We start from the raw sequence: 15,831 nt of genomic DNA on the forward strand, positions 1-15,831 counted from the left end.
AGATTCCAGTTTCACTCACTTTCTTTTGTCTTGCTCTTTATCTGCTTTAAATCCCCCAAGTTTCTAGGATTGAAATAAGAAATAGCCACCTCTCCTTTAGGCTCCAGTGCTCCTGACAGGTTAGGCTTGGATTTAGTATAATATCTGCTTCTCCTTGGGTTCAGGTTCTTTGAGTCTCCTGTCTGCTTTTCACCCTTTTATTAATGGAGAGTGGAGTTTCTGCCACAGAGCAAAGTTTTATCCTTAACAGAAACAAATATGGAACTTCCAAATGGACATAGTCATTCTGGTAAGGCAGCAGTCCTGCTTGCTCTCCCCAGTACAGCCTGACTTGGTTTTTACCTTGTCATGGATCATGACTGAGATTTCTGGGGAGAATATCAGACAAAATCAGCTCTGCATTTTGAACTGTCTTCAAATACCTCAGGACTGCTGTGCTCTCATGGGTGTAATCAGTGAAGAGATGCTGCCTCCTCTTTGAGTGTAAAATACTTCTGCAGCAGAATAGTTGGACACTTCAGGTTTAACTGAAAGAGCAAATGAAATCCTTTGCACAGAGTAAAGGTTACTAATGAAATTATACAATGCTCTATCCCCAGAACTTTCCAGACTTTCCGTATTTTTTTAACTTAGCTTACATTTCATCTCAAAACAGGCAAAGATGAGGACTTGGGTTAGCACTGGCCATTTAAATTACCCTTCTGTGTCTTCTTTTCCAGGCTAGTAGCAGAGTGGAGACTTTCCCGAGGTGTTGAGGAGCAGACACAGGCTTTCTTTGAAGGCTTCAATGAAATTCTGCCACAACAGTATTTGCAGTATTTTGATGCAAAGGAACTGGAGGTAAAGGATTGTTTGGCTATTGCTGGATCCAGCTCATTACACATGAAATGCTTAAACTGCAGTCAGTACATGGGAAGAGCAGAGCTCACTAAAGCTGACACCTCTGTTTTATGGAGGAAACTTTATGGAGTAGTACTAGATTGGTGTGTTTTCCTGACCTTGCCTCTTAGCAACCCACTTAGATGTTTCCAAAGGCCAAGTTTCTGTCAGTAGAAATTTCTGACTGAGTTGCTTTTGTAATCCTGAGCCATTTGATTTGACTGTGTTCAAAGAATGAGTAACCTGACAGAAGGGGAGATAAAGCCAGATATGCAATAAACACTTCCATATAGATTGATCTGGCTCTAGATGGGTTTGATCTCTCAAAATCACAATTTCTGAAGCATTTAAAAGACAAAAACATCAAAACAAAACATCCTGTCCCTAGTGGAGAATTTTATGGCTGGGCAAAGATAAACTGTTCTGGCTTGAAAGTCTGTGTAGAATCACAGAGGGGTTTGGGTTGGAGGGACCTTAAAGCTCATCCAGTTCCACCCCTGCCATGGGCAGGGACACCTTCCACCAGCCCAGGTTGCTCCAAGCCCTGTCCAACCTGGCCTTGGACACTTCCAGGGATCCAGGGGCAGCCACAGCTTCTCTGGGCAACCTGTGCCAGGGCCTCACAGCCCTCACAGGGAAGGATTCCTTCCTGAAACTGGAATCAGTTACTTACGACAGAGATGCTTTTTATTTTGTAGCCTCTCCAAATAAACTTCATGAACAGTCAATTTTTTGTGTAGAAGTTTCAGATAAAGTTTAAAATTAAAGACAAGTGTAGTGTTATTGCAGGTGCTGCTCAGGGTGGGTGCAGCTCGTGTGCTGCTTTGCTATGTGGGAGGTCACAAAAGGAAAGTGATAACTTGTACTCATGCATTTATTTCCTTTTTTTCCCCCCGAAGGTGCTTCTCTGTGGAATGCAAGAAATAGATCTGAATGACTGGCAGAGACACACCATCTACAGGCACTACACCAGGACCAGCAGGCAGATCGTGTGGTTCTGGCAGGTTTGCAGACTTTGGTGTCTTGTCAGAGCAGCAGAAGTTGCAGAGCACAGCTACAGCTCAGGGCACAGAACCCTGAACACATCTAAAGAGTGCAAATATAAACTGTTACTGCTGATCCAGCCATGGCACTTGTTCCTCTGTGGGTGATTGTGATGTGAATATCTGAGAATCAAATCTATCCCTAACTGTTTGTTTCAATTACTGTTTTTCAGTTTGTGAAAGAAATAGATAATGAGAAAAGAATGAGACTCTTGCAGTTTGTGACTGGAACATGCAGATTGCCAGTGGGAGGATTTGCTGACCTCATGGGTATGTATTAATAACCCCTCTAATGCAGCAGATACTTTTAAAAAGAACCAAATTATATATTTATGGACATTTTAAGTGAATTTTATAATGAATGCTGTTTTGTAAGCTCTGCACATACTCGAACTATAGTGGCAAAAGAGACGTATTAAGCTTTAAAATCACTTAAATGGATGCATTTTACCACATGCATAATTTTGATCCAGGCAGAGCTGTATAATGAGACATTTTTCTGTGCAAGTAAAGGTGATCTTTTCTTTATTTAAGCCTTGCCTATTCCAGGTGTATTATATAGTATCATACAGTAATACAAAGGTAGCCAGACCTATGCCTTGTCTATTGGAATTTGTTACAGGGAGCAACGGACCCCAAAAATTTTGTATTGAAAAAGTTGGAAAGGAAAACTGGTTACCTAGAAGTCATACCTGGTGAGTACATAAAAACCCAGAATATCACTATTGCTCTGGTTTTTACTGACCACAACCTACTTGGAGATTTTAGTAAATGGGTAATATACTGAAATGGCTGGGACTCTGTAAAAGCAAACACAACTTACACCAATAAACTGTGTTGTTGAATAATAGCTGATCTTCTGGAAAACTCTTATAGCATGGAGTAGATTCCATTGTAAATTCCATGGATTTGTGTGTTACTGAACACTTAGAGTAATTAACAGTACTGTCTAAAGAGGTTGGGATTATTCTTTGTTATTACTGCACTCCACATCTTAGTGAAGGAGCCACATTCACACAGTTTTCCCTAGGGAAAAGGTCACTTCTGCTCATTTCCTCAGGTTTTACTAGTTAGTAAAACCCCACAAATTTAAAATTTCAAATCTGAATGGTGACTCTAGTTAACCAGGTAGGAAAGGTTAGTGAAAACTATCACTGTTCAAACACTCTGCTCTCAGAAATACCTAAATTTATGTCAATAGTCAGCTTTTCACAGGGTATAAATGCCAGTATCCGTCTGCACAGCAAAAATTAACCTGTTTTCGTAACGGATTTTTTGTGACTGTTGAATTCTTTGTCAGTACATAAGTTTTTTCTTTATTTTCAGTTTCAATCGCTTAGACCTTCCACCATATAAGAATTATGAGCAGCTGAAGGAAAAGCTGTTGTTTGCAATTGAAGAAACAGAAGGATTTGGGCAAGAGTAGCAAAAATTTGCACCTTGAAGAATGAGAACTCCACACGATGTATGTTCTTCACTTCTTCTGCTTGTTGCACACTTCATTGTAAAGTAGACTTGACTTGGATTTATTTAACAATACTAATGTGTAAATAAATGGATGTTATCCTGAGGTTATCCACATTAACTCTGGATTTCTACTGAGCACCTTCAGAAATCAAATGAGCAATCAGATAATGGCTACAAGTGACTAATGACCGAAGTAGAGGTTTAATACAGCTTTGGGCTCTGCTTTGTTTTACCATTCATTAATTAGAATGTGTCCTTAATGACTGACAGATTTTTAACAATAGTTTTGTCTTTCCTTTTTAGTAGCATTTTTTGCTACTGGTGCACTGGGAAGTTCATTGGTAGCTGCAATGCTGCAGCAGCATCCTGAGCCCTCTCCACAGCAGTGTCAGAGCCAGCCAGCCTGGATCCACCTCTGTGCTGTGAGCAGCTCCCGTCCCTTAAGCTCCTTTTTCTAACTCAAGTGTGGCCAGACTGTTTTTCCCCACCTGGAGTCTGCTCACGTGCCAGCTGGACTCAAGCTGCTGTTTAAGGGGATGTCAAACTGTGGCACAAATCCAGGGCATAGCTTGGCTTTGGTTTATCCCAACCCTGCTCCTGTCAGCAAAACAGACAGACACCTGCCCAAAGTTGCTGGAACTGCTCTGTGGCCTCCGAAGGATTCCGATCTCTTGCTGTGTAACACATTTTAACTCTGAAATCAATATTAACACTGTGGTACTTCACTTGTTTTGCAAAAGACAAGCCCACCTGGGATTGCACTGATTCCCTTGAGGTCCCTGTTTGCAGGCTGATGTTTGTCAGCAGTGTTAATGGACATTGTCCTCGGTGTTTTTCCTACATGTTGCAGTCAGTTTGCTCCGAAGAGTTCGTTGGGTTCTCAGGAAGAGGTACAAAACAACTGGATTCAGAAAAGGATCCCACTCATCATCTCTGCGGATGAACTGATGTGTGAGACTGGCTGAGGCCAAGAGGATTAGGAAGTTCAGACATGTATTGCAGGTTTCTGAAACGCTGGAGCATCAGTAAATAGCTTGATAAAGTTTGAAACTAAAGTTTTTGGGAAGGTGTCTAAGCTAATTCACCCTCAGCTTCTTACAGCTAATAACTTTTGTAGTGAGTTCCTGTTGGATAACAGCATCCTTTTAGAATCTCTTAATATTCAATTCTTTTCTGGTTTAAAGAACATGTTGCATTTTACTGCTCCTTTAGACTGAATGCACTTTTTGGGTCTGGTCAGCCCTTTCCCTGCCCAAAGGCAGATGCCAGTGAGATGAGCTGTAGCCACAGTGAGATGTGACACTTGAAATAACATGTAGCACATATGAAAGCACGCCTGCAGTTCAGAGCAGTGTGGCAGGAGCTGCTTTGAAGACTGTTCTAGGTAACAGAGCTGAAACAGGACAGTGGGAAAGTGTAAAACTGAACTTCCAGTCTGGAAAAGAATATTTCTTTCCTGCTGTCCCATCTGTCTAAACTGCAAGAGGGAAAAACTGCTTGGGGTCTGAGAAGAACCAAGGCACTACAGGTTTTAACTGACTTCAGGAGCGTGTCAGGGCTGAGTGATAAATGGGAAGGCAGGAGGGTGGGGCTGGAGTGAATAGCTCTTGTCGGGCATATTCAAAGAAAGCCCCAGGGAGGGTTGCTGGTGATACAGAAATGCCCCTCATATAAAGTTTCATGATGGTGACAACTCACCTTCATGGTCTGACTGGGAGGAAAATTGCCAACTTCAACATTTGGGTGTATTACATTATACAGCTCATGAGGAGAAAAAAAGCCTTATATATATTTTCTGTTTATATTAATTCTTACGATGAAATGTAGTTATCTAACATATTTACAAGAGAGAGTAAACTAAGCAAGATAATGCAAGATTAAGCTATGAAAAATAGTCTATGTTCTGCATACTGCTTTACGATTCATGTAGGGAACCTAGAACTATTGTTCATGTATAAATATCACCCAAAAGGCTGTCAGCCCTATATTTTTAAAATAAAGAATAGTTATAATTGAAATAGCCTTAGCCCTAGTTCTATAGGGTTTGGCTGTTGAATATTTTTATGGTTGAAATGTTTAGTTCAGGAAAAACATACCTGCTTGTATATATTTTTGATGTCCAGGATTCCACTTATTCCATTGTTTCTTTTAATTTAAATGGCATGTTTATATGTCTTTTCTGCTGTACCAGGATGGGAGGAAGGGGGCTGGATATCCCAAGCACCAGATGTGATTTTAAAATATTGCAAATAAAGAATTCATTGAGGGGAAGAAATAAAACATGAATAAAACATTAGATTTGGCCAAAATATAGAAAGCTTAAAGCAACTTCACAGTGTTAAATTGGCAATATTTCTGAAGGCACAAGTTCAGATTCCTCAGGCATTTGACTTGTGAATGCTAACAAATCTGTAAATTCTTACAGCATGTTGTGTTGAAAAAAAAGGAATTAATATGAGCCAGTGGTGCACTTTTCAGTTCTTTCTGGGGATCTGGTGAAGCAATACAGGGATGAGCCCAGAGCAGCCAGTGTCCCAGATAACAGGTTAGTGTGGATTGGATTTACAAGTGAGATTTTCAGCAGAGATTAATGAATTTGTCTCCCACTACTTCAACTGATTTAGCAACCTGAGCTGCATAAAGTCATAGTATGTTACAAACGTATGTTTATATGCAATTGTCAACTGATCGTAATTATCAAGTACTAAAAGAACTTTTATTTAGAATTTTCCCTCATGAGAGTGATGTGAGAAAATGAAATGCTGAGAATTAACAAAGCCTTATTGTTTTGGGTAGCTCAGGAACTGTTCATATACTAATGACATGCACAGTAAATACATCATGTCTTCATCTGACCTAGTATGGAAGTTTGAGGATTTTTTAATCCAGTTGCGTGTGTTTAAAAATAAAAAGCTTTTTTTAATTATTCTGAGAAAAGTAAAACAAAAAATGCTTGTTTAATTATTTTTTTTTTGGTTTTGCATTTTATTACATGCTGCACTGGATCTGTATTTTCAACTCTGTTATATTGGTATCTCCAGCCCCCTTTTTGTGGTGTCTTTTAATTTTCTCCAAGATTCACTGTTTGTGTATATGTGCTCTAGTGAACTCGTGAAGAAACTGGGATCAGCAGCACTGGATTGTAAAATACTGTACTGAAATTCATTGTCGATATTTCCTTGCATTGTAATTTCAAATACTCAGGTAACTGTAACAGTATCTCCATAAGTCAAATACTTTTATAAAACTACTTAAAGAACTGGTAGTTCTGGTCATTCTTCCTGGTGTGTGATGGAACATCTGTGTGCAGATGAATTGTCTGGGGTTGGGCTGCCTGGGGTTGTCCTTCTAGCAGAGTTCTTTGGGAATGTTTCTTTCCTGAGACCTCTTCCACTGTTGTTAATTGCACTGGAAATTTATTAGGAGCTTTTGGACACAATTCCTGGATTTGTAGTGCTTGTGGATGCTGCCCTGCGGAGCCAGTGAGGGACGTGGGCTGGAGGAATGTTCTGCACGAGCCACAGTTGTAACATTTCCTTGTGGCACTCTTGTAGGGATAACAAAAATGAGGAATGACACTGCAAGTGGTTAGGATTGACAGCGTGCCACAAAGGAGGGGGGAAAAGCTCCAGTGAGCCCAACCAGGTTTGTGTGTCCCTGATCCTCCTTAAAAGGAGAAGTGGCCTTCACGTTCTCCCTGTCATCAGGAGCCTCTCCTGCTGGCCTTGACCTTTCCCAGATAACTGAAATGGGATTTGCAGTCACATTCCAGCTTCTCTGTGCTCACAGGGACATCCCGTCAGGTCTCAGGAACCTGGTTATGTCCAGTTTGGTCAAATGGTCCCTAAACAGGTCATCCTGCCTGATATTCCTTGCTGCAGGCCTTCCCACAGGGTTCTCCCTTGGCTGACTTTCCCAGGTGTTCCCACAGGCTGGGTTAACACAGTTTTGGTAGTGGCAGCAAATCCCAAGGATGACTTTCTGTGCCAGGTAAATACAGCAGCAATTGCCTTTTTCTGCAGCAGGGATGTTGGAGTTGCTTCCTCCAAGCCTTGGATGGGAACCACTTAACAGCATCCTATAGTAAGTTGTGGAAACTGGATGATCATCAGGGTCCCCTTCCATCCAAGCCATTCTGGGATTCTATGATAAGGGACATGGGGAGTTCCTCCCCCCTTCCCTGGCTGCATCCCCTCAGCTGCTGCCGGAGCCCCCTGGGACAGGGGCACGGTGGGGAAGGCCAGTCCAAGGTATGGTACACCCCAAATCTCTGGGATCTGCACCCCAGAACCCTGGGATGTCCCTGCCACGGCCCTGGGGATCTGAGGGTAACTGCACCTCCTGCCCCTGCCAGGGAGAAAGGATGAGTGCTCTGCTCCCCTCGGGGGAAGGATCGGGGATGGGCCACAGTCTGGTGGCAAAACAAAATAATGCCCTGAAGAACTGCATCCCCCGTAACCCCAGCTGTGCTCTACACACACAGCAGCAGCACTGGGCACTTTTCCCCGGGCTCTGCTTGAAGGGTTTGGGTTGGAAGGGACCTTAAAGATCATCTCGTTCCACCCCCTGCCATGGGCAGGGACACCTTCCACCAGCCCAGGTTGCTCCAAGCCCCGTCCAACCTGGCCTTGGACACTTCCAGGGATGGGGCAGCCACAGCTTCTCTGGGCAACCTGTGCCAGGGCCTCCCCACCCTCACAGGGAAGGATTTTTTCCTAACATCTGATGTAACCCTACTCTCTGTCAGTGTAAAGCTTGTGAACAGTCTCTCCCCATCCTTGTTCCCTTCACGTACTGGAAGGCTGGAGGTTATTTGCGGGATCACTGTCGACCCCAGCGCGGGATCGAGGACCCGCTGAGCCGCCGGGAGCGGCAGCCCCAGGGGATTTGGGTGCATTTGCGGATGTCTGTGGTGTTTTGTGGGGGGATTTGGGTGTATTTGCGGATGTTTGTGGTGTTTTGCGGGATGTCGGAGGATGTTTCCCCGGCGCGGTCCCGCCCCGCGCTCGAAGCGCTTCCGGGGCAGCGGCGGGGCCGAGACGGGGCGGCGGCGGCTCGACAATGGTGGGTGAGGCCGGGCCGGGGCCGTGCGGGGCCCCAGAGCCGCCCTCGGGGGTCCCTGAGCACCCTCGGGGGTCCCGCGGGCGGTGCCGGTGCCCCCTCAGCACGGGCGGGTCCGGGCACGGGCGGCGGGAGCTCTGAGGGGGCTCCGAGCCCCCGGCCCGGTTCGGGGCCGCGTTTGTGCGGGGGGTGCCCCAGCCCGGGGTCTGTCCCGTTCCGGGAGCTCGGGGGGTGCCCCTGCCCTCCCTGTCCCCGAGTCACTGCGGGAAAGGCGGATCCTTCCCCCGAACCTGGGGCTGGTCCCGCTGTGGGCAGGCGGGGGGACCACACAGCAAATCCTGCCTGTCCTGCGGCTGCCGGGGCACAACCCTGAGGCTGGGAGCAGTCGGGAAAAAGGGACTGTTTTGGGCCGTTTAATGTTCCGTGAGACCCGGGATGTATTGTGATTTTATTGGAATATTCCAAGAAACCCGGGATGAATTGATTCTGTTGTGATTGTATTGGAATTTTCTGTGAAACCCGGGATATATTCCTCCTACTGTGATTGCATCGGAGGTTTCTTCCTGCCCCAGGTGTGCTGTTGTTCAGGGCGTATTCATGAAATTCGAGGACCAAAATACGTGTCAAAAATTTCTAAAGAAATAAGTGGTGACCTGAGCTGTAGGTAGAAAATTGAAATTCTCTGATGAGATGTGTTTTTAGGTGAATCCAGGAGTTCAGGCTTTCCAGATGAGAACAGGAAGATAAAGGCTGTTTGTCCGTGTAGCAAAGGGTATTTGACAGCAATTTGGCCATAGGGGAGTGTTTATCCTCCTTTTCCAGAGTGTATCTCTCCTTCCCCAGGTCTCTTGTAGTTATCCAGCACTTTGTTAAGATGGTTTTTATTTGCTCTCAGTAATAATTTTGCTGCTCTGTTGAGCTATACTGGCTGGTGAAGGTGTTGGACAAGCCCCAGGGTGGGAATAGGAGAAGCAGGACCTTCCCATGTCAGCAGCAGTGAACTGTAAGCCCATCACTCACCTGGGAGTTAGATCAGCTCTTGCTGGTAGAGGAAATTAAAAGCTGGTATCCTTCTGTATGGCTGCTGCTTTGCATCCAAATGTTTTTAAAGGCCCTGTGAAGGAAAGTATTTTGTGAATCAGGACTTAAATACTGATAGTAAGAAGTCAAGAGATTACTTCTTAATTTCTTAAGAGATTTGCCACCATCTTTCTCTCAGCATTTGTGCACCCCCATAGCTTGTTCTTCATTTCACTCCCCTTGCCTTCCATTTGAAAATAATTCAGCATTCAGAAACAATCAAGAGTTCTGTTGAAAAGACTGTATCTTTCTGTGCTGTATCAGGCAGAAGAACCTCTGCTCCACAAAGAGCAGCCCAGGGGGTCCCATCCCTGATCAGGCACAGGTCGTGTTCCCAACAGCCTCCCAAGGAAAGTGGGTTAACAGTGCTGGGGCTGAGCTCGTGTTGTGTTGTATTGTGAGGACAAGGGCTCTTCCCAGGGAACAGGGCTTGGAGAACATGGCTGGGCTTGTCTGCTGAGGGAGGAAGTGCAGAGGGTTGTTCCCAGTGCCCAGGGAACGCAGCCTTGGCCAAATGCCCCAGGTAGGTCTCACCTGTGCTGGTTCAGGGGATTCCTGTCTCCCCTCCTTGACCATTTCTGTGGGACTCTGCCTTGCAGGATCTGAAAGATGCTGCCTGTCTCTTGGAGTATTGGAATAAAAAATGCCAAGTATTTCCCCAGCTGTGGTGCTGAGGGTTTCCCACCCTGTTATAGAACCCAGAGTTACATTTTGATCTGTGTCTTAAAGCAGTGGAAGTTGTGCAGAAGGTACTGAAACCTCCTCTGACTTTGGTGGTTTTTACAGAGAAGGCAAAGAGACTACAAGGGCCTGTTGCCTTGGCCTTGTTTGCATTTTCCCCTTTTTAAGCTGTAAAGTATTGGTAGTGTTACAGTCTTGCAGCCATCCCAGCACGAATCAGAATTATAAGCAAATAGTGTTTATTAATTGCTTTCCCCTCACTTCTCTTATGAGTAATTGCTCTTAACAGTCATTTGATAAAAGGGAAGGTGATCTTGCACCCAGAATGTGTCTTTTTCCTACTTTTTTCATAAATTCCATGTCTATTTTCAAATATTACTTTTGTCTCACACCCAAATTGTAGTGGCCTGACTGCAACTTCCAGCTGCAAGAATTCACTGGGAGGGCTGGGAAGGAGGAGGGAGGGAAAGATGAGAGGGGAGTTCCACGTTTCCACAAGGTGATAATCACAAATGAGCGATGAGCAAAGACAGATGGAAAACAACAGCAAAGGTCCTGCAGAAAAGGTGGTACCAAAGCACAGCCACTTTGCTGTACTGTGTGTGTTTGAGTCATCCCTGTGCAGCTTTGTTTTCAGACAGAGCTCTGCTGGGAGGCAGACAGCAGCTGGAACCCCCTGTTGACCTGTGCTTTCTCTGTTTGCAGGCTGAGGTGGAGGAAACACTGAAGCGAATCCAGAGCCAAAAAGGAGTGCAGGGAATCATCGTGGTTAATTCAGAAGGTGCTGTGTCAGCCTCGCTTCTCTGAGCTCTAACTTATTCTAACCCTGTGCTTTGGGGGCTGCTCATTTAGCTTAGAGTCTGGCTTTAGCAGAGGTTTCTCTGGAGCCAAAGCAGAGAGACAATTGTCAGGCTACAAGGGAAAATTGGGTTCCCATTTCTGCAAGCTCACTCTATCATTTTAGGAAATAAATTAAGATAATTTGCAAAACCTTTGAAATACTTGAGTTATGCCAGTGTTTGAGCCTGTGTCTATCAAAACCTCTGTCAGTAGCACTGAGGCTCTCATGAGATGTGGAATCTTGCTGCCGTGCATGTCCAAAGTGCTGCTGGCCTGGCAGACTCAAGTTCCTCAGCACTGTTTGGTGCTCATGGCCTTGCAGGACTCATCAGGAAATTGTCTCTTTTTGGAGTCATTGAAGGGTCCAACAGAGCAGCTGCTTCAGAGCAGTCTGAATACACTGTGAGCAGCCCTTAAAATTGTGTGATTATCAATTAAAATTGAATATGTCCTAGAAATGATCCTTAGAAAAGTGGCTGTATATGAATGTACTGAGGATCAGATCACTGGGTACATGTAAGTAGCTTGTGTTCCTGCTCTCTGCTTTTCCCTGGTGGTGGGTAATGGGTTGTGCTCTCCAGGCTGAAGCTGCAGCTGTTGGAACCTGCAGCAGTGGTTCTGCTCTGCCAGGATTTAGCCCTTGGCTGCTGCATTGTTCTGACACCTGAGCTGGGTTTGACTGGCTTTTTGTGGGAAAACACAGCTAATGGGTGGCTGAAGTGTAGGGGAGGGAAAATTCTGGCCCAACAGTGTGTGTGCCCTCCTGGCTGGTGACCACTGAGGCAGGGACCTCACAGGACTGCATCACCTGCTGTGGCTGAATGCTGGAGCCTCAGCCTTGGAACTGTGTGATGCAGCAGCTGATGTCCTGTATAATCCCAGGCCCAGTGTGGCCTGTGTGAGTCTCATTTAACTGTGGTGGTCAGGAGCCTTTATGAAAGAAAAAGGTGTCCCCAGTCAGGAGAACCAAACTGAAACATTGGTATTTCCTCTCTCCTCTGCAGGTGTTTATTCTTGTTGTTACTTATTTCTAACTCATAAATAAATAAATGAAAATGCAAAAGTAGAGCAGTGATGCTACTGGAGGTAAACAGTTCTCAGCTACACTCATGGTCCCAGATCTCAGGTTTTCCACATCTTATTGCTGTTCATGTTCTCCTTTTGCCTTTAAAAAGAACACTCCTGACCCCTGGTGCACAGCAGCGTCTCCTGAGGTGGAACAGCCACCCCAGCTGGACCTGGTGATGCCCGAGGTTCTGGAGTGTTGTCCCTGAGCCCTGCTGTGCCTTTCCTGCAGGTATTCCCATCAAAAGCACCATGGACAACTCCACAACCATCCAGTATGCCGGGCTCATGCACAGCTTCATCATGAAGGCGCGGAGCACCGTGCGGGACATCGACCCCCAGAACGACCTCACCTTCCTGCGCATCCGCTCCAAGAAAAACGAAATCATGGTTGCTCCAGGTAAAAGGGAGTGGGAATCAGGGCATCCAGCAGGATTGTTTTCTCACTGCCAGCCTGGGAGAAGCGTTTTGCCTGCTGCTGTGCTCACATTGGATAATCCCAGGGAGCTGTTCTGCTCTCTGCAGAGCTGCAAGCTTTTGTCACGGACCAAAGTTTGCTTTGTTGTGTTTGAGTGTGGGAAATCACTTCTCTCATTTCACATTGATCAAAGGAGAAAGCATGAAACAGTGTTTGAGAGCACGTTGCAGCCTCTCATGCTTTGTGTTTTTTAGTATAAAAACCCAGGTTTTGGAAAGGAATATGTTTTGAGAGCAGCTTCCATTCAGAACTGTGGACTGAGTGAAAAAACGAAACAGTCCTGATTTTCCAGTTCTGAGGAAAGTATTAGAACTACATTGTAGCTGTAATGATGAGTCCTGGAATACAGCAACAGCAGCCTGCTTTTCAGGAAGCATTCTCAGTATTCCTTCAAATTCAGTGAGTGCAGTTCCCTGGTGTGGCAGGAATTCAGCTTCTCCCTGTGTTCTCCATGTGGGTGGTGCTGATGGAGAGGCCAAGGAGGGGGTGGCAGTTGTCCTGGGCACAGGTCAGGGCACATCTTAACGCAGGCTCTGGTTTATGCTGGGGCAGCCTCTGATTTCCACAGGAAGGATGGAAAGATTTCTCCAGGAAAAACACGACTGCAGCCCCCAGTAAGAGAAGGGAAACCACTGCCCTGCACTGCTGGCTTTGATTCCATCGTTGCATGTGCCAGTTACTGTTGTTTCCTGGCACAAACAGGGTTAACTTCAGCTGCCTTGGGAACATGAAGTTTCTAAAACTGAGACTTTTTATCAGTAAAACCCATAAAATAAGTGATCTGACACACAGAGGCTGTTTTGCTTGTTGAGAATCAATATCAGGGCTCTGGAGTTCTCAGAGTGTATGTGAGATGTGAAAAATGTTGAAATTTACTGTTTCTGTGAACAAATATCAGCAATGAAAGAATAATTTTCTTTTTTTTTTTCTCTCCAGATAAAGACTATTTCCTGATTGTCATCCAGAATCCAACTGAATGATTGCACTGACTTGGTCTTTTTTTTTTTCCACTTTTCCCAACTTTTTTTTTTTATTTAATGGTAAAGAATAGAGCAGTAGTGTTAACTGTGCTGTGCCACTCCAGTAAGGTTTGGAAAAACAAAAGCAGGTGGTTTGCTGTCTACAAACAGCAAAAATGGCACTTTTTTTTTGTATCACAAGTCGTTTCGAGGGAGAGCTGGTGAGTTAGAATTGGGCAGTAAAAAATGCAACAGATTCTTTTAATAGCTAAGAAGATAATATAATAAAATTCTAATAATAACCTAAAAAAGGCTATTCTTTGTATGCCTCCATGCCTCTGTCACCACTGAGCTCTGCTTTGACACTACTAGTTTTGAGTGGCTGTAAATATGACTCTGCCTGTCCTCTAGTTCTGTCTTACTCTGTTGGTTTTACTTCCAAAAGGTCTGACCATATCATATTAAAATATGTCACCAGTGACTGGTTTTGTCTTATGTGTTTTTCTTCTGGAGATTTTAAGTATTCCGATGATTGACTGAGTTTTTATTCAAAAAGTAGAACCTTCTTAGGACTGTTTATACCCGTCTGTTGCTCTCTCTAAACAAGGATTTGGTCTAAGGGCACATGCAGTGCACTCACAGTTGCCTCATGTTGGAGCATTTTCCCACCTCTTTCAGTTCCAGATGGAATTTTCATCGAGGCTGCCCATGGAGCTCCCAGAATGCCACTTCAGTAGCCAGTTTGACCCCGTATCTTCCTTTAGTATTTTTTGTTTGATGACCATTAAGGACAAAAAAAAAAGTCATGTGGTCCCTCCAAGTTACTAAAGGGGTTGTTTTGATTGAGTTTTTCTTCAAAAAACAAAAAAGAAGCAGGGTTCGGGGTGCTGCTGGCAGTGCAGCTTTGGAGAGTTCAGTAAAAATGTTGGTGTTGACTTGGGCACCTGTGGCTCTCGGAGCTCAGTGGTGGGTGGGTGTGAGGGGACTCAAACAGCCCAGGTAACCTCCGTGTTCAGCCTTTCTTCTGTGCATTTTAACACCTGGACATTAATTTACAGACTGTCTCTGTTTTTAGGTGGTGTTCACGACCCTGAAGGCCAGAAGTGCTTTTTGAGATTTGTAGTCAGCCCTGCAGCATCTGGGTCAGGGTGATTTACAGCATTTGGGGTGTCTCAGCTGCCAAAATGACTCAGTGTTGGCTGTTGCTGTTCATGAACTGTTTCTCCCACGTCCTTGAGTCTGGTTTAAGCCATTCCACCAAAGCAGGGAAGAGGGTCTGGAATCCTGTTTGGCCTTTGGAGCAGCTCCTGGTGCACAGCAGGTTGTACAGTGCCTGTGATCTGCCATAGTTGAATGCTGTCTCCCAAGAAATGACCTCCAGCAAGCTGAAGTCTGGATAATAACAGAGTAGTGAGGCAAGGCAGGAGAAAAATGTGACTTTAGTGATCTCTCTCTGTTGTTGTTCATAGTCCAGAGAAATGTTTCCCTGGAGGTGGTGACCTGCTTATGGATTTTGGCTTTCCTGAGTGGGTGGTGGTGTTACTGCCCTGAACAGTGAATGATCTGTAGTGCCCTGCATTCTTTTGGACACTTCCTTAAGAATAACTGTCCTACCAGTGCCTTTGTGTCATAGGAGCTTGGGAGAGAGTGTGTTGAGGTGGGTTTTGTTTAAAACAAGCTGTAACAAATAACCTATTGCAAAACAAAGACCACAGCCTTTTTCTGCGTTGTGTTTGAAGTCATAAACTTATAGTGAAATGACTGAGCTCCTGCTGTGTGCTGGTTGGTTTGGGTTGTTGGGGTTTTTTTCCCAAGGGCTGGTGTGAAATATACTCAGGAATTTGAATAAAAGGGTCTTAAGAGGCTGGGTTTGGAGTCTGAAGGAGCTTGTCAAATCCATCTGGGCAAGGCCTTGCTAGTGCCACCTTTACACTTTGCATCCAAATTAATTCTGATTTATTTCTAAAAAAGGAGAAGGGGTGGAGGAAGCTGAAGAACAAGAACTTCTATTTAGTTACTTGCTGTGGAGAAAAAGTGTCTTGGATCAGGAGTATCAGAGGGTCACAGAGCTCCGACCTGCAGCAATTTTCCTGTATGTAAGTTTAGGGGAGGGTTTCACTTTCTTTAAGTTACCTTAAATAGGACCAAAAAAGAGATGGATGGAGTTGAGCTTCTTGTCCTGTGCTTGCTGAGTCTGGGCCTGGTCACTGGTATGGTAAAATCATTGTCAAATTGAGGAAGAGCAGAAAAATGAGCATGATGATTCCAGTCCTCTTTC

The 15,831-nt window shown here is 44.8% G+C and overlaps 2 protein-coding genes across 8 annotated transcripts in view; both read left to right on the forward strand.

The window, feature by feature from the left end:
* ITCH (itchy E3 ubiquitin protein ligase) overlaps nucleotides 1-6,654 on the forward strand; it is a 55,862-nt gene extending 49,208 nt beyond the window's left edge. For 3 of the 5 annotated variants that reach the window (XM_027693846.1, XM_027693847.1, XM_027693843.1), the window contains 5 exons: nucleotides 720-840; nucleotides 1,779-1,883; nucleotides 2,096-2,192; nucleotides 2,545-2,617; nucleotides 3,249-6,654. In XM_027693846.1, the coding sequence (XP_027549647.1) occupies nucleotides 720-840; nucleotides 1,779-1,883; nucleotides 2,096-2,192; nucleotides 2,545-2,617; nucleotides 3,249-3,348 (496 nt within the window). In that variant the 3' untranslated portion in view covers nucleotides 3,349-6,654. The remainder of the gene's footprint in view (nucleotides 1-719; nucleotides 841-1,778; nucleotides 1,884-2,095; nucleotides 2,193-2,544; nucleotides 2,618-3,248) is intronic. The other 2 variants (XM_027693844.1, XM_027693845.1) reach the window with 2 other exon arrangements.
* Nucleotides 6,655-8,290: 1,636 nt separating this feature from the next.
* DYNLRB1 (dynein light chain roadblock-type 1) lies at nucleotides 8,291-14,034 on the forward strand. 3 transcript variants are annotated; one of them, XM_027693926.1, is made up of 4 exons: nucleotides 8,291-8,453; nucleotides 10,917-10,992; nucleotides 12,349-12,516; nucleotides 13,531-14,034. In XM_027693926.1, exons 1-4 carry the CDS (start codon nucleotides 8,451-8,453, stop codon nucleotides 13,572-13,574), a joined length of 291 nt encoding a protein of 96 aa, XP_027549727.1. In that variant the 5' UTR covers nucleotides 8,291-8,450; the 3' UTR covers nucleotides 13,575-14,034. The 3 variants fall into 3 exon arrangements, with proteins under 3 accessions (XP_027549727.1, XP_027549728.1, XP_027549729.1); XM_027693927.1 differs by lacking the exon at nucleotides 8,291-8,453 and adding an exon at nucleotides 8,828-9,022; XM_027693928.1 differs by lacking the exon at nucleotides 8,291-8,453 and adding an exon at nucleotides 9,433-9,453.
* The last annotated feature ends 1,797 nt before the right edge of the window (nucleotides 14,035-15,831 follow it).

Source organism: Neopelma chrysocephalum, unplaced genomic scaffold (genome assembly GCF_003984885.1).
Source record: "Neopelma chrysocephalum unplaced genomic scaffold, ASM398488v2 Primary Assembly neopelma1_94, whole genome shotgun sequence".
NCBI classification, from domain to species: Eukaryota; Metazoa; Chordata; class Aves; order Passeriformes; family Pipridae; genus Neopelma; species Neopelma chrysocephalum.

Bases quoted from the DNA above. Each gene is read 5' to 3' on its own strand.
- DYNLRB1 (XM_027693926.1), top strand. The intron at 10,993-12,348 runs GTGCTGTGTCAG...CCTTTCCTGCAG, and splicing joins CATCGTGGTTAATTCAGAAG to GTATTCCCATCAAAAGCACC. The intron at 12,517-13,530 runs GTAAAAGGGAGT...TTTTCTCTCCAG, and splicing joins CGAAATCATGGTTGCTCCAG to ATAAAGACTATTTCCTGATT.